The 20,776-nt window shown below is 42.9% G+C and overlaps 2 protein-coding genes across 6 annotated transcripts in view; one reads left to right on the top strand and one right to left on the bottom strand.

Moving 5' to 3' along the window:
• The window catches only part of AURKA (aurora kinase A), a 23,454-nt gene extending 14,458 nt beyond the window's left edge, over positions 1 to 8,996 (bottom strand). Inside the window, exons 1-4 of one of the 4 annotated variants that reach the window (XM_050745298.1) lie at positions 8,928 to 8,996; positions 4,577 to 4,623; positions 2,700 to 2,976; positions 715 to 769 (exon numbers count right to left, since the gene is read on the bottom strand). In XM_050745298.1, coding sequence (XP_050601255.1) covers positions 715 to 769; positions 2,700 to 2,976; positions 4,577 to 4,618 — 374 coding nt within the window. In that variant the 5' untranslated portion in view covers positions 4,619 to 4,623; positions 8,928 to 8,996. Of the gene's footprint in view, positions 1 to 714; positions 770 to 2,699; positions 2,977 to 4,576; positions 4,624 to 8,381; positions 8,481 to 8,557; positions 8,696 to 8,927 lie in introns of those variants that run through there. The other 3 variants (XM_050745294.1, XM_050745295.1, XM_050745297.1) reach the window with 3 other exon arrangements.
• On the top strand, positions 8,719 to 20,776 carry CSTF1 (cleavage stimulation factor subunit 1). Of its 2 annotated transcripts, none has more exons than XM_050745288.1 (6): positions 8,719 to 8,942; positions 11,975 to 12,175; positions 13,643 to 13,920; positions 14,080 to 14,277; positions 15,443 to 15,833; positions 19,986 to 20,776. In XM_050745288.1, the coding sequence occupies exons 2-6, from the start codon at positions 12,007 to 12,009 to the stop codon at positions 20,243 to 20,245; spliced, it is 1,296 nt and encodes a 431-aa protein (XP_050601245.1). In that variant the 5' UTR covers positions 8,719 to 8,942; positions 11,975 to 12,006; the 3' UTR covers positions 20,246 to 20,776. The 2 variants fall into 2 exon arrangements, with proteins under 2 accessions (XP_050601245.1, XP_050601242.1); XM_050745285.1 differs by lacking the exon at positions 8,719 to 8,942 and adding an exon at positions 9,031 to 9,117.

Raw genomic sequence — 20,776 nt, 5'->3', positions numbered from 1 at the left:
AAAACCCTCAGTCGTATATGAGTATACAGTTCTGCAACATATTCTATTTTTTAAAAACCTGCACTTTTATACAATAAAAAAGCACAGACACATAAACCATATGTAGTGGTTACTTCTAAGGACAGAGAGGAACTTCCACACATTTCTGTAACAGATTCATACAAACTTTTTCTAAATTTGAAATGCATTTTTTGTTGTTGTTGTTTGTTTTATTTTGAGATGGAGTCTCCCTCTGTCGCCCAGGCTGGAGTGCAGTGGTGCAATCTCAGCTCACTGCAAGCTCCGCCTCCGGGGTTCACGCCATTCTCCTGCCTCAGCCTCCCGAGTAGCTGGGACTACAGGCGCCCGCCACCAGGCCCAGCTAATTTTTTGTATTTTTAGTAGAGACGGGGTTTCACCGTGTTAGCCAGGATGGTCTCGATCTCCTGACCTCATGATCCGCCCACCTCGGCCTCCCAAAGTGCTGGGATTACACGCATGAGCCACTGCACCAGGCCTTGAAAGCCATTTTTTAAAGCACTTGAGTCCCTAGCAAAATACCTCAATATACAAAATTCCTTTTTTTTTTTAAGATTGGAAATCTGGAAACATTTATATCCTCTAAATGAAAATAAAGGCCTCATTTTTTCCCCCAAGAGTTCCCACAACTAAATTTGCAACAAAATGATATAATGTAGTAGAATAGTACAGAACTTTGTAAATAAAAAAGCTTACTTTTTTGATTCTTCATTTTTCTGTTTTGATGCCAGTTCCTCCTCAGGATTATTTTCTATATGGAATAAGTTAAAAACCTGTTTTTAGAATAACGATATAGGATAAGCTAAGCTGTGAATAGAGGTGAATCAAAGAATTGGTCACCAAAATATTAATGGTATGTTAAGAATGATAAACCGGGTTTTTTTTTTTTTTAAGTTTTCCTCATAGAAAAAAAGGACTACTACACCCTGACTTCCATCATGTGAAGTCTTTACAGAATTTCTAAAGACGAGCAGACGTATATATAGACGGGTCCCTCTCTGATAAATTAAAGGCAGACTATGAAGGTTCTTTTGAAGCCTCAGTTTCCAAATGAAGAACTTTTGTGGCAGAATTACCAATCTTCCCATACATGACAAGCTGCCACCTCATCACCTTTTCTCCCTACTAGGTGGGCCAGCCAACAGTCTATACCCTATGTACAAATTATCACCAACATGTAGCAAAACATAAGCCAGCCACCCTCCATTATATTAGTTGCCAAGGGGAAATATAAAAATAAAAGCCACCAATTCGGCAAAATGCACAAGGAACAGTTGTGCAGCAGAGGACTGGGGTAACTATTTCATTAGCCACAAGAACATATGGAACATTTCCACCGGTCTGTCTCCAACATCGCAAACTCGAACAGCACATGATGGTCTGCTCAGATATTTGGATGCAGGTCCAAACTCTTCCTCCAGGTGCCCCTGTCACATGTGCACCCCGCAACCCCCAGTTCACTAACTCAGTTAATATCAATTTAATCACCATCCCTAACTCCTCTTTACTCATCTTTCAGGTACGATTTATTGCCCAGTTCTAATGAGTCTGCATCGTAAATGAGCTCTCAAATTTGTGCGCACCTCTCCATCCTGGCTTGTCTTTGGATAAGTTAACTGCTTCTGAGTCTTAGCTTCCTCCTCTGTAAAACTGAGTTAATTACTGGCTACCTTCATGAAGTGGTTACAAGGATTGAATGAGATGACGCGGATGAAGCACGCACTTATCTCAGAGCCTGCAGGGAATGAGCACTCGACAGTTGGTAAATAACAGCATCTACTCTGCTCCACACACAGCAGGTTATTGCCATCTCTGACCTCAACCTCCTTCCTGTCTGGTACTCCTAAATCCAGTGTTCTACTCCAATTTATTCAGTACTTCCACAGTCAACTTTTTTTTTTTTTTTTGAGATGGAGTTTTGCTCTCGTTGTCCAGGCTGGAGTGCAATGGCGCGATTTCGGCTCACCACAACCTCCGCCTCCCAGGTTCAAGAGATTCTCCTGCCTCAGCCTCCCAAGTAGCTGGGATTACAGGCGTGCGCCACCACACCTAGCTAATTTTTTTTAGTACAGACGGGGTTTCTCCATGTTGGTCAGATTGGTCTCTAACTCCTGACCTCAGGTGATCCACCTGCCTCAGTCTCCCAAAGTGCTGGGATTACAGGTGTGAGCCACCACGCCTGGCCTTCCACAGTAAACTTTCTAAAAGGCAAAGTTCCCTTCTAAGTTCAAAAAACCTTCAGTAGCTTCCAAATGCCCTAGAGATGAGGCCCCATTCCTTACCATGGCCAGCAATGCCCATGGTGACCTCACCGCAGCCTGCCTCGGTTCATCCACTTCTCTGGATTTCCCCCAAACTTTAGATCTCAGTCCCTCAAGTCACTTACTACAAGCACCCTACATCCAGACCCACTAACAAGCAATCAAAAGGACACCAATTGGTGCTGTGTCCTCCCTGGGTGCCCCACTCTTCCAAGAGAGTGAGAATCAGGTCTGTATTTTTAGCACAGATTCGGCCCATGGGCAGACACTGTTACTTCAACCCAGACACCATATTTTCTCCCCATCCTCAACAGATATAAAAGCTAAGGCTCCAAACAGTAACTGCAAGTAATATACACTTGCTTTTTTAGCAACAACGACAAAGAATGACCATCCAATGAGTCTCAAAAGCTAGTTTACCAGGTGCCGACGGCAGGGGCTGCTTGCTCTTTGGGGTATGACTCGGTGGCCTGGAGACAGGATGAGGTACACTGGTTGCCTGCAATTGCTTCTGCTTCTGATTCTGAACCAGTTTGTGACTGGAAACAAGCTTTTGTGCTTGCAAAGGAACACGCTGGGAAGAATTTGAAGGACACAGGACCCGCTGAGCCTGGCCACTATTTGCAGGTAATGGATTCTGACAAGGAAATTGCTGAGTCACGAGAACACGTTTTGGACCTCCAACTGGAGCTGCAGGCTAGAATGGAAGAGAAAATAAACTTTCTGGTATTCGTGAACGCAAAAGATGAATATTTTGAGAATTTCACAAAGTTTGTTCTCTAGTATAGCAAAATAATGAATGTCACGGATAAGAGATGGAAGGGGAAAAGGTATTTTAATCAGTACTTCCAGAGGATAGTTAGTATGTGGCTAAGAATACCCGAATGATACTTTCTACCCCCTCCAACTCCTCACCCCTAAAAATCATGCTTTATTAACAAATATCCATTACTGAAGGAGACAAACACTTCCTAGAATTTCTCAATAATTTGGAAATAGACACTAACTTGTTATATGGCAAAAAGCTATGATACAAAAACTTTATGACAAAATCTCAGTTCCATTTAAATTTCTTTGATAATATACATTTAAGAAAAAGACCAAAAAAAAAAAATCTGTCAAAACATTCAACACTGGTTATCTTCATGAAGTTTTGGAAGAGTCTAAGTTTTCATATGGCCAGGATTTTCCACAATAAGCTTATTACTATACTATTAATTAACCAATGTTTCATTTTCCAAGTATTGACAAAATGGACTTGAGCAAAAAACTGTGACAAAAAGGAAACAAATGTAGGCACTTCAAAAAGTTATTACTAAAATGTGTTATTATTTTTGAGATGGAATCTTGCTCTGTCACGCAGGCTGGAGAGCAGTGGCATGATCTCAGCTCACTGCAACCTCTGCCTCCAAGGTTCAAGCAATTCTCTGCCTCAGCCTCCCAAGTAGCTGGGACTACAGGCGATACCACCACGCCTGGCTAATTTTTGGTATTTTCAGTAGAGACGGGGTTTCACCATCTTGGCCAGGCTGGTCTTGAACTCCTGACCTTGTGATCCACTTGCCTTGGTATCCCAAAGTGCTCGGATTACAGGCGTGAGCCTTGAAATGTATTATTTATACGCCTGTAAGTACTGTATTACAAGCTTAAATAGTTAACTCTAACACCCTGAGCTAATCAAACTAAAAGGGGTAGGAGGGATGAGATTTCCTCCAGCTTCAACAGCTCATTGTAAGTGAGGGGCAAGTGCTAGAAATGAAAGCCTAAAAGTCCATCCCCAGCTCAATGGTATGAGTGCTCTACAAAGACAGGGTGTTAAGACTTCCAAATTCAAAGTCAGTTACTCCTGAAATTAGTACACTGTCCACAACATAGTAGGCATTCCAAGACAAATATAAAGAAACATTTTAAATGTAGAGCAATTTTTTAAATAGCCGTTATCATAGGAACTGAGAATCAAAAACAGTAATTCAAGGTAGCCTTTTCTAATTATTTTATATTTATGGCCAATTTTAAAAGTTTTGGACTCCTGCTGGATGCATTATTACTATTATCTTGCATACAACAGAGGGATATAGAAACTTAAGCAGCCAATTATAAGACAAAGCAGAACCAAAAAGCTACTCTAAGAATCAGCAAAATGTTACCGAACACAAGAAAAGTGACTAATTTATATCCAGGGGCACAGTAAGGGATCTAAATTTATAATCCAAAGTAAAGGTGGAAAGAATTCCCAACAAGACCAACCTCCATGTGGGTTTATAAATGTGAATGAGATTACAGATTATTCAATTTACCTTAACAGGCCCTGAAATGCAGTTTTCTTTAGATCGGTCCATGATGCCTGAAAAGAAAAAGAAGAACCTTTAATTTGAACAAAGCCACCTGCTTAAAGTGCTGCTGCTTGATAGGCAGCGTTACAGTTCCCTGATCAAAAGGCCTCCACAACACACAGGATTTTACACTTTTTGTCCAAATGAAGCTAATGAGGGAGGGCCAGACATGTGCTTTCCCCGCAAGGCCAACCTCCCCTTGGGCACTGCATCCCATCCTCTCTCACACGGAGTCTTCACTCCTGATGGTCTTGCGGCTCCATCATCTCTCTTCTAACGGATCACTTCCATCCCTGTGCAGCCTGCTGGCATACCTGCTACCTTAAAAAAGTCCTCTTTAGGCCGGGCATGGTGACTCACGCCTGTAATCCCAGCACTTTTGGAGGCCGAGGCGGGCGGATCACCTGAGGTCAGGAGTTCGAGACCAGCCTGGCCAACATGGTGAAACCCCGTCTCTGCTAAAAATACAAAAATTAGCTGGGTGTGGTGGCGGGCGCCTGTAATCCCAGCTATTTGGGAGGCTGAGGCAGGAGAATCGCTTGAACCTAGGAGGCGGAGGTTGCAGTGAGCTGAGATCATGCCATTGCACTCCAGCCTGGGGGACAAGAGTGAGACTTTTTCTCAAAAAATAAAATAAAATAGAATAAAATAGTCCTCTTTATTGTATTATCTTTGCTAACCATGACCCCCTCCTCTCCAACAGCAAAGCTCCAGAAGAACCATCCACACTTGCCACTTCTACTCCTCCTCTCCCCTCCCCTGAGCCCATCCCCACCCAGCTTTTTTGCCTCCACCACATCATCAGGCTCATGGCTGACACCTACTGTTGCCAAACCCAAGGGTCAATTCCACCTTCCTCGTACTTGCATCCTCAGCAGAATCCGACAAGGTTGATCACATCTTACACCTTTTTCTTCACTTCCCTTCCAGGTTTATCTACCACCTAGTCATCCTATCTTTCCCTCCTTGCTGGGTCACTCTCATTGTTGCCCGATCAAGGGTCTGGGGTGACTAAAGAATGAGTCCCTGGACCCTCCACTTCTCCATCTACACCTTCACAGGAATCCATATCACCGAGTGCCTCAGCTCTAAATGCCTTCATGAGGACCTCTCAAAGTGCATCTTCTGCCCCAATCTCACCTTGGACTGTCAGACTTGGATATCCAAGGATTTGTCCAGGATCTCCCAGAAATGTCTGCCAGGCACCTCAATCCTAACATATTCAAAACCGAACCGCTTCCCTTCTCCACTTCTCACCTCCCTGTTCATGGGTGTGCCCTGAGCTCACGCCTAGAACGACTTCTCCATCTCCAATTACTCCCTAGCCAAGTACATCCAGTCTCTTTGCTTTCAATACCATCTACAGGCTGAGGACTCCCAAATATTCATTCTTCAGCCCAGACCTCTCCTCTGAACTCCTGATCTACATTTTCTACTTTCTATGCAACATCTGCACCTGATTATCTGAGAGGCATCTCCATTTTAACATGTCCCAAACAGAAGTCCTAATCCCTCCACACTCTCACCTCCCCAAATCTAGTCTCTAGATATCCTCATCCCAGTTGATGGCAAATCCATCCTGCCAGTTGCTCAGGCCAAAAGCCTTGGCATAATAACCCTTTAAGAGGTTTCTCTCTCTCTCAAACCCCTCATCTAATCCACGAGCATATTCTGTAGGCTCTGCCTTCAAGATCACTGCTCACAACCTCTACTACTACCACCTGGTCAAACCGTAATTCTCCTTTGAATTTTTTGCAACGGCCTCCCAATGGCCTCCCGACTTCCAACCTTACCCCGTTATGGTCCATTCTCAACACTGAGGCCAACAATCTCATTAACAAGTCAGATGTGTTGGTCCTTGGTTCAGAAGACCCCCATGGCTCCCCAACTCAATCAAAACAATGCAAACTCCTAACCTGCATAGACAGGCCTATTGAAGTCTCACAGAACATGGACCCTAACTGCCTCTCTGACTTCATCTCTTCTTCTCGATTGTGCACCAGCCACACAAGGCTTCTTTCTTTCCTCAAACAAGTCCCCTGCCATAGGTATTTGCACTTCTTGCTCCCTTTATTAGGCTTTTCCCCCAGGTGTGTAGTTCAGTCTTTCATTTCACAGAGGTTTCTCTTTTTTTTGAGATGGAGTTTTGCTCTTGTTGCCCAGGCTGGAGTGCAGTGGCACAATCTCGCTTCACCCACAACCTCCACCTCCCGGGTTCAAGCAATTCTCCTGCCTCAGCCTCCGGAGTAGCTGGGATTACGGGCATATGCCACCACGCCCAGCTAATTTTGTATTTTTAGTAGAGACGGGGTTTCTCCATGTTGGTTGGGCTGGTCTGGAACTCCCCATCTCAGGTGATCCACCCGTCTCAGACTCCCAAAATGCTGGGATTACAGGCATGAGCCACCATGCACAGCCTTCACTGAAGTTTCTTATCAAATGTCCCCACACTCCAGCCTGGGCAACGGAGTGAGACCCTGTCTCAAAAAAAAATTAAAATTGCCATTTTACAATTAAGCAAATAACTCCATGATGAAGCTAGGCCCAGACTACAGGCGGGAGCCCTTATGAAAAAACAGTGGGTAAGTTAAAGTTAATAAACAGCAGCAAGGAAATGCCCACTTGTGTTAATCATTTAATTTCACACATGCTCTAATGCTTTACTTCCCTTACAATTACAAGTAGCAGTCTAATGAGATCACAGAGGCCTAACAACATTTATTTAACATTCTTCTGACAGAAGCTACAGGCATTTGCTCCAATTTATTCTACTTTTCTTTCTAGGGAAATTGAGTAACAAGCAGAATGGAATAAGATTCTAATCCAGAATTCTGGAGACAACGCCAATAAGACTGCCCTTCAGGTGACTCTAATCTGCAACCAGATGACTTTCACAGGATCTATTCAGTTCACACCAGAAATCCTACCACTGTGAATAGAAAAGCTGTTAGGCTAATAGCACAGGAGGTTTATACGTGTTTATTCCTTCCTCCTTCAGACCTGTGCATGTCTGCAGAGATGAAGGGAAGGACGAATTGAGTAGGTTGCTGAAAAACGTTTAATTCAAGGGACAAGGAAGGTTAAGGAAGAGGAAGAGACATTACGAGTTAACGACAGTGGCTACGTCTACCTCAGCCGGAGGGATCTTAGAAATGGAGACTCTGAGGCCCAACCCCAGGTCTAGGAAAACAGATTCTGCATTTTAACATCCCCAGACGATTTGCATGCACCGGTCTGCATCCCTAGTTCTCAATGAAATCAAAGAATCATCTGGAGAGTTTGCTAATAACTAGACACCTGGGTCCTATCCCTCAGAGATTCTGATTTTCCGGGCTCTCGGTGGAGCTATATTTTTAACAAGGCTCTCCAAGTTATCCCGATATAACTACTTCAAGGTCTACGGTCTGAGAAGTACGGACCGGGAAGGCCTCTGCAAGGAGGTTCTCATTCATCAATTCACCCACTCATCCAGCCAGGACAAGGGCCTTCCTAGGCTATTCTGTCTAAAGCGGCCCCCGTTAAACCGCACTCCTGCTTTTCCCTTATAACACCCACCCCAGTTGCAAGTTCTCTGTACGCTTACCGTCTGACTCCCTACCCACTAGAACGTGAACTCCAACACAGCAGCGACCTTCTGTGCTTTTCTTACCCAGGTGATCTCCGAGAACAAAATCCAATCTGACGCTCACCCACCCCTCCCGCGCGTGTCAACACCACTCAACAAACCCCTTCTACCTCTAGCTGTAATAAGTAACAAGCAGTGTCTTACAGGGCGCCTCGGTGCCCAAGAGCGGATGCAAAGGCACTGGGCGGGCACAGGGTAGCGCCAAGGACACCCAGGGACGGAGGAACCGAGAGGGGACTTGACGCTCCGCCACTCCGGCCGGCCGCCCCTTGTCCCCGCCGCCCTCGTCGCCACTGAGATATCCCCCACGGTCTACCCACCCGTCGGCTCCCACCTGCGACCCAAGGACCCGAGTCTTCCAAGAGCTCAGCCGTTAGAATTCAAAGGTTCTTCTTTTTAAATAGGAGTTAAACCCTCTAGCCAGAAAGCCGATTGGCCTGCACTCGAGCGAGGCTGCCTTGTGATTGGTTGACAACAAACCGGACGCCTTGAGTCGCGTTTAAGGCGCACACCGCGCGCAGGCGCACTTGCTCCTTGAGACCCCGGAAGTGGCGGAGCCAACGGCCAGCCAGACCCGTGGCAGTGCCAGCCCCAGGGTACTCTCCGGGGTCGGCCATTTATCGGTGAGGCAGCAGCCCCTTGACGTCAAGCTTGTCGCATTGGAGATAAAGTCCGAGGGGGTGAACTAACCTTTTGAACGTGGCAGTAAGTAAGATGGCGAGAAAAGCAAGCGAGAGTGCGACCGATCGATAGCGCAGCGGTCGGCTTGGCGCCCTTTCAGCGTGCGCAGTGAATGTGCGCTCGGAGCGGTCGATTGGGCAGGATTCGCGCCTCCATTTTTCCAGGAGAGAGCGGGATACCGAGAGAACCGGACCAGCTGGTACTGGGGCACGGGGAGAGTGGCTGGTGCGGTCGGCTGGGGCGTTTAGCGAAAACCACAGAAACAACTGGGGCGAGACCGGAAGAGTCCAGAGTTAGCAAGATGGCATGCGCCTCTACTTTGTGCTTCCTAAGTTGCCCGGCTTGGCCTGCACCCCCTCCTCTTCCTCAAAGGGCCTCGCTTCCATTCCCACCCAGTCCTTAGTTCGCCTCTGCATCCAGATGGTCGCGGCGCATATAGTGAGGGGGCGTCTGTGTTCTAGCCTTTCCAACTGCGATGTAACCGGTCCTGGATCGGGTTCTTGTCCTCGTGTCTCCGTGTGCTCACCTGCAAATTGGGGATAATTAGGCTTCTGTTTACCTGGCGAGTGAACGTTCTGTGGGAGTTGAGAAGTTAGGACTGGGCCACCATAAAATATATATATACACACATATATATATACACATACATGTATACATATATACACACAAATGTGTGTGTGTGTATATATATATTTGTACACCCGACATGTGCTCAGAAGTGAAGAGACCGGATAGAATAGTGGTGTAGGGGAGCCAAAAATGGCTTCCCTCCATCCTTCTAGGTACCTTATTAAGACTAAGAGTTAAATTACCATAAGACAAATTAACAGATTACTGCAGGGTAAACAGGATGTGCATGTAAAGCATTGAACTGGCATACGGAAATTATTCAAGTCATTTTAGCACGACATTAACAGTAGAATCTCTCATCAACTTTTCTTTGCCAGACTACCCACTTGTGATTTTCATTCTTTGTTGGTACTTAAGAATCTCCCATTTTTTTCGGGTCACTAAACATTGTCCATAGGAGAAAAACGATATTTAATTATGTACAGGAGTCCCACAAAATACGAGACTAAGAAGTTGAAGTCAGATGATTAAAGCTTACATGGCATCCTGAGCTACTGAAAGGAATGAATAGAGGGTTGGGGGCGGGTGGGAGGATGGTAAGCAGCAGCTGTAACACAAGTTATGGGAGGGTGAACGGAGGAAATGTATGGTGAATCAAGTTTGTTAATGCAGACAGAATAGGTGATCCTCTGGGTGGTGTCAACCTCTAATCTCCTCTCGTGATCCGAGTTAATCTTCCCTGGTTCCTATGATCTAAGTGAATCTTCCCTGGTTAATAAGGACAATTGAGGTATTTTTGGAGGGTCAGACTTTAGGCAGGTAAGGAAAGCACAGGGAAAGCCTCTTCCTGCCTGCTGTTCTCCAAGTGCCCTCAGTTCAAAGTAATCAGCCCGCCAAAGCATCTTGCTTTGGGCTGGCATTTCCTGAACTCCTTCAGTGGTTAAGCTCAGGGCTCTGGAGTTGGCAATTCTGGTGTGCTTTTAACCTTGGATAAGTAACTCAGCCACTTTTTACCTTGAGTAGGTGTTCTGACCTCCTTGAACCCATTTCATCATCTTTATTGTGTCCCAGGATTTTCTACTCAAGCATAGACTTATTATGTTCATGTACTACTTCATATACTTGAATACATTGAATGATTTTATTCAGTGAACTGATGCTTACAAAGTACTTAGCATGACGGTATCTGGCGTGCAGGAAGTGCTTAATGTTGTTGGTTATTATTAACACCATCAGTGTCGTACAGTGTATAAGAAATAGACTCTGGGCCAGGCGCAGTGGCTCATGCCCATAATTCCAGCACTTTGGGAGGCTGAGGCAGGCAGATCACAAGGTCAGGAGTTCAAGACCAGCCTGGCCAATATTGTGAAACCCCGTCTCTACTAAAAATACGAAAATTAGCCAGGCGTGGTGGCACGTGCCTGTAGTCCCAGCTACTTGGGAGGCTGAGGCAGGAGAATAGCTTGAACCTGGGAGGCAGAGGTTGCAGTGAGCCGAGACTGGGCCACTGCCCTCCAGCCTGGGCGACAGAACGAGACTCCATCTCAAAAAAAAAAGAAAAAAGAAATCAGGCTCTGAGGTCGCTTTTATTCTTTATTGCTGTCCCCAGACACCTGTAGCCTTTTAATATTGGTTCAAACATACACATACATAAAGGCATTGATTTTTAGTAAGCAGATTATCATGTTCAACAGTTGGAGTTCTTTTTTGAATAAGCCAGAAACCATTTACAGGTTTTTTTGTCTCTTAAGACTAAAGGAAAACTTAGACACTTGTAAATCAGTGCATGCACAGTCCTTCCAGATTTTTACTGTGTTTTTCATTTTTATTGTTTTGACCTTGATTGGCAGGATTTTATTGGGCAGCTCACCTTCGAGCCTTTCTAACGCATTTAACTCTGTTGAGTTTTTATAGTACAGTTGCTTTTTTTCCTTCATATTTTGATTTACTGTCGAATTAGATTATAGAATTACAGTCACAAGCTCAGTTGCCTTAAAACAGGTTTTGAGAATGAACATAAAAGATATTAGTAAACATACAGCCCAGCTAGTGGAACCAGCAGTCTAGGCCTTGACAAAACAGCAGCTATCTTGCATGTTGCAGGTGCTAGTCAATGTTTAATTAACAAAAGAAATGGAAGATTCTGGGATAGCAATAAAGAACAAAAATCATAGGTAGGTAGTTTGGTGGGGGAAGAAAAGTCGATGAGGGATTGTACCGTAAATATTGGCTAACATGACCTGAATAATTTCTGTATGCCAGGCACTGTGCTCAGGGCTCTATATGCACCACCTTGTTTAACTTCCAGTAACTTAACAGCTGAAGAACCTGAGGCTTAAGAGAAATGAGGTCAGCGACCAAAGACAATGCAGCTGGTAGCGATGGGATTTGAGTCCTGCAAGATTAAGTCTGACCAAAGAGTCCTCTGTTCCTTCTGTGATTTGCTAGAGCCTCTACCCTTCACCATCCGTTTTCCCTTTTTGCAGCTGGCAGGGAAACTGTCTTCCTCTTCTCCAAGATGTACAGAACCAAAGTGGGCTTGAAGGACCGCCAGCAGCTCTACAAGCTGATCATTAGCCAGCTGCTATATGACGGCTACATCAGCATCGCCAATGGCCTCATCAATGAAATCAAGCCTCAGTCTGTCTGTGCACCCTCGGAGCAGCTCCTGCATCTCATCAAACTAGGTAGATTGTGAACACAATTCCATATATCCCATGGCAAGGTTTTAGATGTTTGCATATGGCAGAATTTTTCAAGATTATTCTTGTTTCGTTTTAGTGCCTAGTACGTGCCAGGTACTTCAGTAAGTAAGTAGTTCAGCGTGAGTTCAGGAAGTAGCTCAGTAAGTAAGGGGTAAGCAAAGTTCAGATTATGAAGACCTTAAGCTGGTTCTGGCCTGAGGGTCTTGGTACACATTATCTGGAACACTCTGTCATATTACTGACTTCCTTCAGATTTTACATCAAATGTCCTCTGAGTTCTCTTAACCCCTCCTAAAATAATCCGACCCTTTCCTGCATTTTCCCGGTTACCCTGCCATAGTGATCCCATTTGTTTTATAACAGTCATTTTGAAATTTCCTTTATCATTTGGATTGTTTCCCATATGATCCTTACCTCCCCACTTCCCACCTACTGCCCCCTTGTCAAAAAAGACTACAAGTTCAGTAAAGATCAGGACCTTGTATTATTCAGCAGTATATCCTGGAGCCTACCTGGCTAATAATAGAAAGCACTCAATAAAATACTGAATTACCAAACAGGTTAATACCCTTGGACGTGGCAGTGCCAATTGTGAGCATTTCTCCTGGGGAAATAAAATGGACAAACTGCAATGCCCAACAACATGGAATTAGCTGTAAATTTTTCGATATCCATAAAATTGAATACTACAACATAATTATATAGATGAATATTTATTAGCCAAGATACGCTTTTGCTCTGCTTGATTAAATGAACAAGTGAGTCACAACATGTTACACAGCATTTCTCTATTACTGTTTTGAAAGATAAAACAGCTGTGCATGGGGAAGGATCCCTAAGAATTTATACCAATACGTTAACAGTTATTATCTCTGGGTGGTAAAATTCAAGGTCATTTTTATTTTCTTGTTGATCCATAGTGTTAATTTTTCCTCTACTAATCAACATATTATTTGATTTGTCAAGTTATTTATACGTTTTAAATGCATATTCTTGATAAACCTTTTTTTTTAAATATCAACTTTCTTTCAAAAACATTTCAGTAGCATTCATGTTAACAATGTAGCTAACTTAATGAGCATCAGAGCTGCTGATACATCTCAACCCTAAAAATATTAAAATTTGGAATGAAAAAATGGATAATTTAACTACAGAACTATTTTTTGAGTTTCTGTAGTTGTAGATAAAGTAGTAAACTCTGGAAGGGGGAAAATGACTTTGTCTATTGGAGCCTAACTTCCAGCGAGCCATGTGGCCTCACAGCGTGGTGAACTTTGAATAGCATGGGCAAAATACACAGTTTTGTAAAGCATTAGGTGTCACGCGACTCCAAGAAATAGGAAGTTGACGCTGGTGAGCATCTTTCCAGTTTGGATCTAGAATTTTATCTTGGCCTTTTAAAAAAAAAAACACTTGTTTTGTTACGCCTTTAATTTTGATTTCTTTCAGGAATGGAAAATGATGACACCGCAGTTCAGTATGCAATTGGTCGTTCAGATACTGTTGCCCCTGGCACAGGGATTGACCTGGAATTTGATGCAGATGTTCAGACTATGTCCCCAGAGGCTTCTGAGTATGAAACATGCTATGTCACATCACATAAAGGACCATGCCGTGTAGCTACCTATAGTAGAGATGGACAGTTAATAGCTACTGGGTCTGCTGATGCTTCAATAAAGATACTTGACACAGAGAGGATGTTGGCCAAAAGTGCCATGCCAATAGAGGTAAAAATTCCAGTTACATACTTACTGATTGCCTTCTGTTTTTCATTTTTGGAAAAATGAGAGTATGGTTCAAACCAGCTTTAGTTTGCTACAGTTGTGGATTGTGTACTTGGATTCAGACACATTCTGTACCTTGAGCATCTCTTCTTGTTGGTCTAGGTCATGATGAATGAGACCGCACAACAAAATATGGAAAACCACCCAGTGATTCGAACTCTTTATGACCATGTGGATGAAGTCACGTGCCTCGCTTTCCACCCCACAGAACAGATCCTGGCTTCTGGTTCAAGGGACTATACTCTTAAATTATTTGATTATTCCAAACCATCAGCAAAAAGAGCCTTCAAATACATTCAGGTAGGAATCTTTGGAAAGGAGCTTTACATTTTTTCTTAAATACAATGAGCTCTTGTACAACTGTTCTCGTTGTAAAAGTAGTCTCGGTGATCGTCCTGTGAGACAAGTACAGACCAGGATGCATGCCGGATGGCAGATGGATCAGATTTTGTTGGCACATAGGCCACATGCTCTCATGTACCTGCTCCCTCTAGCTGGTCAGAGTTTATAATCTGACCCTTTGGAGGGTTTGGAATCCGTATCACTCTTTAAAGGTTGCAGATCCCTGTTATAAACAAAACATGACCAGCTTCACTAATGTATAACTTAGAGGAATAAAAATTCAGTTGAAAGTATTAAGTGTTTCCTGGCAAGGTGACATTTGTTACCCTATTTTGAATATGCATTGCAGAAATACTAATGTTTTAGTTGTGGCTTCTGTCTGTTTGATAATTAGAGTAGGCTGGTTGCAGTGGCTCATGTCTGTAATCCCAGCACTTTGAGAAGCCAAAGTGGGAGGATCACTTGAGCCCAGAAGTGTAAGATCAGCCTGAGCAATGCAGTGAGACCTCATCTCTTCGAAAAAATTATTTTAATCAGCTGGGCATGGTGGCACACGCCTGTGGTCCCAGCTACTCAGGAGGTGGAGGCAAGGATGATCATTTGAGCCCAGGAGGTTGAGCATGCAGTGAGCCGTGACCGTGCCACTGCGCGGTCTGCCTGGGCGACAGAGCAAGACCGTGTCTGCAAAAAATAATAATAAATAATAGTAACTTAAATAATAACAAAAAATAATAAAAACTTAATTTTTTACTCAATATTTGCAGCCCTAGAGCAAATGAAAGAAGCTCTTAGGTACAAGTTGTACTTCAGTAACCAATGCATGAATGTGTCATTGTCTGATAATACTCCATCCTTAGTGGAGTGTTACTCGGTGTTCATTTGTAAATAATGAAGCTCACTTCTATAGTTTTTGGAATAATGTAACCAGTAAATATTTAGTTTTGGGAATCTATTCAAAAAATACTTTCATGTATTCCGAAAAGCACTTTTTTTCTTATGATACCTGTGTAATATCTAATAATTGTTTTATGGATTCTTTTCATCAGCCAGATATTTTCCACATTTCCTCTGGATTTAATTGTTCACCAGTTGATCACTTGTGTTAACGTCTCTGTCCTAACAGGAAGCTGAAATGTTACGCTCCATCTCTTTTCATCCTTCTGGAGACTTTATACTTGTCGGAACTCAGCATCCTACTCTTCGCCTTTATGATATCAACACCTTTCAATGTTTTGTGTCTTGCAATCCTCAAGATCAACACACCGATGCTATATGTTCCGTTAATTACAATTCTAGTGCCAATATGTACGTAACTGGAAGCAAGGACGGCTGCATCAAATTGTGGGATGGTGTTTCAAATCGATGCATCACAACTTTTGAGAAAGCACACGACGGTGCTGAAGTTTGTTCTGCCATTTTTTCCAAAAATTCTAAATACATTCTCTCAAGTGGAAAAGACTCTGTAGCTAAACTTTGGGAAATATCAACAGGACGAACACTGGTCAGATACACGGGTAAGTGAGAAGTTGATGTTACTTAACATTTCTGTAGTGTTCACACTTTCCAGAACTCTCTTTTAGGACCTCACAATACAGCAACACAGTAAGTCTATGCATTGAGCAAGGCAGATGTTATCCCTTTCTTAGATAAGAGGAAACCAAGACTTACCGGTTAAGTCGTTTAGCCAAGGCTGTAGTTCGTAAGTGACAGAGCTGGAAATAGAACTGTGCTTTCTTTGCTCTTCTGAGCACCTCACACTGTGGACTAGGTCTGGATTCCATGCAAGTAACATTTGAGAACCTGGTGATCCATTTGTAGACTGGCCTGCCCTCTTTCCACAGAAAAGTGAAAGCAATCCAGAGAAAAGTTTCCAATAGTAGATCTCAGTATTACTAATATATGCATTTGGGAAAGAATGGCTGAGAGGAAAGATCTTATCCCATTCCTAAGTGAGCAGAGCTAGCCCCCAATGGAAACCACGTGAGTTCTGAATGCAGATATAAAGTAGGCTAAGCAGACAGAAAAAAATTGCATCCATTGAATTCTCATTAATGTATGTTGGTCTCATTGGTAACTACTCACAGTAGTGCCTGTGGAGTATTTTTATAATGAAATCTATTTAAATTGATCCTATCACTAGTAGGGCCCAAGTCTGGTTATTTGATAGTGAATGTTAAAACACTGTGTCTTCTGTTCCTTGTAGCAGCAAAGACTGTTTGGTAGAAAACCTTCAGAAAACTTCTGATTGTTTTCTCAATTGTGAGATATGTTTGTATCATACACTAAAATTGGCATGAGCATAACAAAGAAAATCACAAGAAAACGGTATTGGAAGAGACTGGACTGTGTTGTTTGCATTGAAGAGTCGGTGACATCTGACCCACTAGGGGGCAGCATAACCTGCCTTAGATTTGTCTCATTGTAACCAAAGTTCGCTTCCCCAGCCATCTCTCTGACTTCTGATACAACTAGCAAATCTTAGGAAGAGCCATTTTTATCATAATTCTTGGTGACTTCATTGAAACACTTGTATAAAGCTGTTCTGAAAAGTATTTATTATAAAAAAGAACTGCTTTATAATAGTTGTGTTTGTTGCAAAAAGAAAATACAAAAGTGATCAGAGTAAATGTGAAAGTACTCCCCCTATAGAAGTTGTAACTATTTTAAGGAGTGTGCTATATCTGGACAGATACACACCAGCCTACTGACAAGAGCTTAAATATTTACTCTAGGAATGTTTTGGATGTTTTATAGTAGTATGAGGTTGATCGGCTTGTTTTAGTGGGGAATAGCAGTGTGGTTTTTCAAAAATGTGATTATGCTGAATTTATGTGCAAATTCCCCTTTTCCTTTTTTCTCATTTCACAGATCAAGCCCCTGTCATGTCAGCATGTTAAGATTTCTGTTCCTAGTTTTAATAATTAGTTAGAATTTGGGCTGGGCACGGTGGCTCACGCCTGTAATCCCAGCACTTTGGGAGGCCGAGGCAGGCGGATCACAAGGTCAGGAGTTCAAGACCAGCCTGGCCAATATGGTGAAACCCCGTGTCTACGAAAAATACAAAAATTAGCTGGGCGTGGTGGCGGGCGCCTGTAGTCCCAGCTACTCGGGAGGCTGAGGCAGGAGAATAGCTTGAACCTGGGAGGTGGAGGTTGCAGTGAGCCAAGATCATACCACTGCACTCCAGCCTGGGCAACAGAGCGAGACTCCATCTCAAAAATAATAATAATAATTATTATTATTATTATTATTAATTAGAATTCAAAGGGTTTCTGAAATGATGAAAAGGGAAAAACTATCAAGAAAACTTTAGAAATTGGGTTGCAAAAAAATAAAAACTATAAATAATTAAAATACAGGACTGGGGGAAAGTAGTTATAGCATATATACAGATGTTAGACAATGAGTTAATATCTTAATCTGTAAAGAGAACTCAAATAGGAAAAAGATGAGTCCAAACTTGAGAGAAAAGGAGCCAAAGGACAGGGGACTGCAGAAGAGAAAAATGGTCAGGAAATATAAGAAAAGGTGGCCAGCCTCGCTGCAGACCCAATAAATGAATATGGGGACCTGGTTTTGTTCATCAGATTTTAGGAGTCTTAAAGATTTATATTAATCTACTATTGATAGAGATTTGAGGATATCATGTTTGGTTGGTCAGAGAGTCAGCTGGTAAAATATTTCAGCACAGTTTGGTATCATATCAAAATTTTAAATACATGCTTTTTGACCCACTATATCTACTCTTAGAAATTCAACCTAAAGAGGTAATTGGACAAACAGGCACATGCCCATAAAAGACTGTGTGTCCCAACATCATTTGGAGTGGCTGAAAGTTAGAAACAGCATAGATGTCCAATAAGAAGCATTAAGGAAATCTGTTACGCATCTGTGGACAACGTACACCTTTAAAAATAAGTATGCATGCTAACATTGGCTGAGCACTCACACTCCAGAGCCTCCCATGCATTCTCTTATTCTTATCCTCAGCCCTATGGGGTAGGTTCTGTAACTACCCCGTGGAACAGATGAGAAAATTAAGGCTGAGGGATGTTAAGTAATTTGCCCAGGGTCACATCACTAGTAAGTGTTCAACCTACATCTGACCACAGAGTTTGTGTTTTTATCCATTAAGCTGTATTCTGTCTTTACAGATCTGCACTACATATGCTTGAATATTAATAGTATATGACAAATGCTCTGACTTAAGTTACAAATGAAACTGGGGGTTGTGGCTCACACCTGTAATCCCAGCACTTTGGGACCCCGAGGTGGGCAAATCATCTGAGGTCAGGAGTTTGAGACCAGCCTGGCCAACATGGCGAAACCCCGTGTCTACTAAAAATACAAACATTAGTGTTGTGTGGTGGCGCATGCCTATAATCCCAGGTACTCAGGAGGCTGAGGCAGGAGATCTCTTGAACTCGGGAGGCAGAGGTTGCAGTGAGCCGAGATCACACCATTGTACTCCAGCCTGGGCAACAGAGTGAGACTCTATCTCAAAAAAAAAAAAAAAGAAAATTTACAAGTGAGCACCTAACACTTAGATATTTCGAAAGGGTATTCACCAAGTATTGACTGTTTCCTCGGATGGGTGCAATTATTAAGCAGTTTTTATTTTCCTTTTTATACTTTATTTGGTAGTTTAAACATTAAAATATGTAATTTATAGTCATAAAAAGGCTTCCTTTTGGAAAGCAGATATTCATATACTTTGTCTCAGTAATTCTGTTTCTAGGAATTTACTCCTAAGGAAATAAAGCTTTCTGTACAAAGGATATTCATTACAACATTACTTATAATTGATATAAACTAAATGTCAGGAAGTAAAAGAATTGTTAAATAGGCCAGGTGCAGTGGCTCACACCTGTAATCCCAGCACTTTGGGAGGCTGAGGCATGTGGATCACGAGGTCAAGAGATCAAGACCATCCTGGCCAACTTGGTGAAACCCTGTTTCTACTAAAAATACAAAAATTGGCTTGGTGTGGTGGCACACACCTGTAGTCCAGCTACTTGGGAGGCTGAGGCGGGAGAATCGCTTGAACCCAGGAGGCGGAGGTTGCAGTGAGCCGAGATCACACCACTGCACTCCAGCCTGGCGACAGAGCGACTCTGCCTAAAAACACACACACACACACACACACACACACACAAAAGAATTGTTAAATAAGTAATGGGGCTTCTAAACATGAGGCACTTTGCATCTAGTTAAAAAAAACATGGAAAAATGTACTAAACATAAAGTTGGTTTAAAACTATAATAGAAAAATATAGTGGCATCAATTTTATATGTATTTTTAAGCCTCGAAGTACATTAGGACAGTAACAGTATTGCTTCAGGTAATCTGGTGGTCTCTCTCTCTCTCTTTTTTTTTTTTTTTCTCTGATACAGTCTTGCTCTTGCTCTGTTGTCTGTTGCCCAGGCTGGTCTTAAACTCCTGGGCTTAAGCAGCCCTCCTTCCGCAGCCTCCCAGAGTACTGGGATTATAGACGTGAGCCACTGTGCCTGGTTTGATTTTCTTTTTTGTACTTTTTTAGAGTTTCTGAAAGTGTACAAGGTGTATCACTTCGACAGGTTTAAAATGCTTTTACATTGAATGCTAGAATGTTCTGACAGTCTAAGATGTGGACTTAGAAAGCTATCCCTCTTGGTGTCTGTGGCAGGCGCGGGTTTAAGTGGACGCCAGGTGCACCGAACGCAGGCTGTGTTTAACCACACTGAGGACTATGTGTTGCTGCCCGACGAGAGGACGATCAGTCTTTGCTGCTGGGACTCGAGAACAGCTGAGCGGAGAAACCTGCTCTCACTGGGGCACAACAACATTGTACGCTGCATAGTGCACTCCCCCACCAACCCCGGCTTCATGACGTGCAGCGATGACTTCAGAGCGCGGTTTTGGTACCGGAGATCGACCACCGATTGAGCCGCCCTCTCCGTAGGGTTCTTTCTCGAGGACTCTGCCCACCCCCCACGTCCTGTCTCAGCTGCAGTCGTAAGTCAGTGCACCATCCTTGGCAGTTTTGCTGCCACCTCTGTCCACATCTTTCTTGGATTTGTATAAAAGAATCTTTTTTTACCTTGATGTACAATCATGGTGGAAAAAGCTGGAAACACAGATCTGTGCAGTTCTACATTCACTGATTATTGCAGTGTGATTTTCATCAGTTTTGTAAATACAGGACTTGCCGTTTCTTTTGATCTCTTGATTGAAGAAGGATAGGGTATTAAAGTGCTTTTGTCATGAGGAATTTTCATTTGGTTCTTTTGTCAACTTTCTTGCTTGTTCTGCTAAACCCTCTGTGTATTTCCATTCCAGATATATTTGAACAGATAAGTAGGCATGCAGCTCTGAGACTCCAGAGTTTTATGCCATATCAAAAGCATTTTCAAGAATCCCTCAATTCTATCCTGAAATGATGTTATTCTGATAATAAAGCTCAGATCTGCAACTTTA

Source organism: Macaca thibetana, chromosome 10, assembly GCF_024542745.1.
Source record: "Macaca thibetana thibetana isolate TM-01 chromosome 10, ASM2454274v1, whole genome shotgun sequence".
NCBI lineage: Eukaryota > Metazoa > Chordata > Mammalia > Primates > Cercopithecidae > Macaca > Macaca thibetana.
Note: the sequence above shows the minus strand (reverse complement) of the source record. Positions and strands in the feature narration are given on the sequence as shown.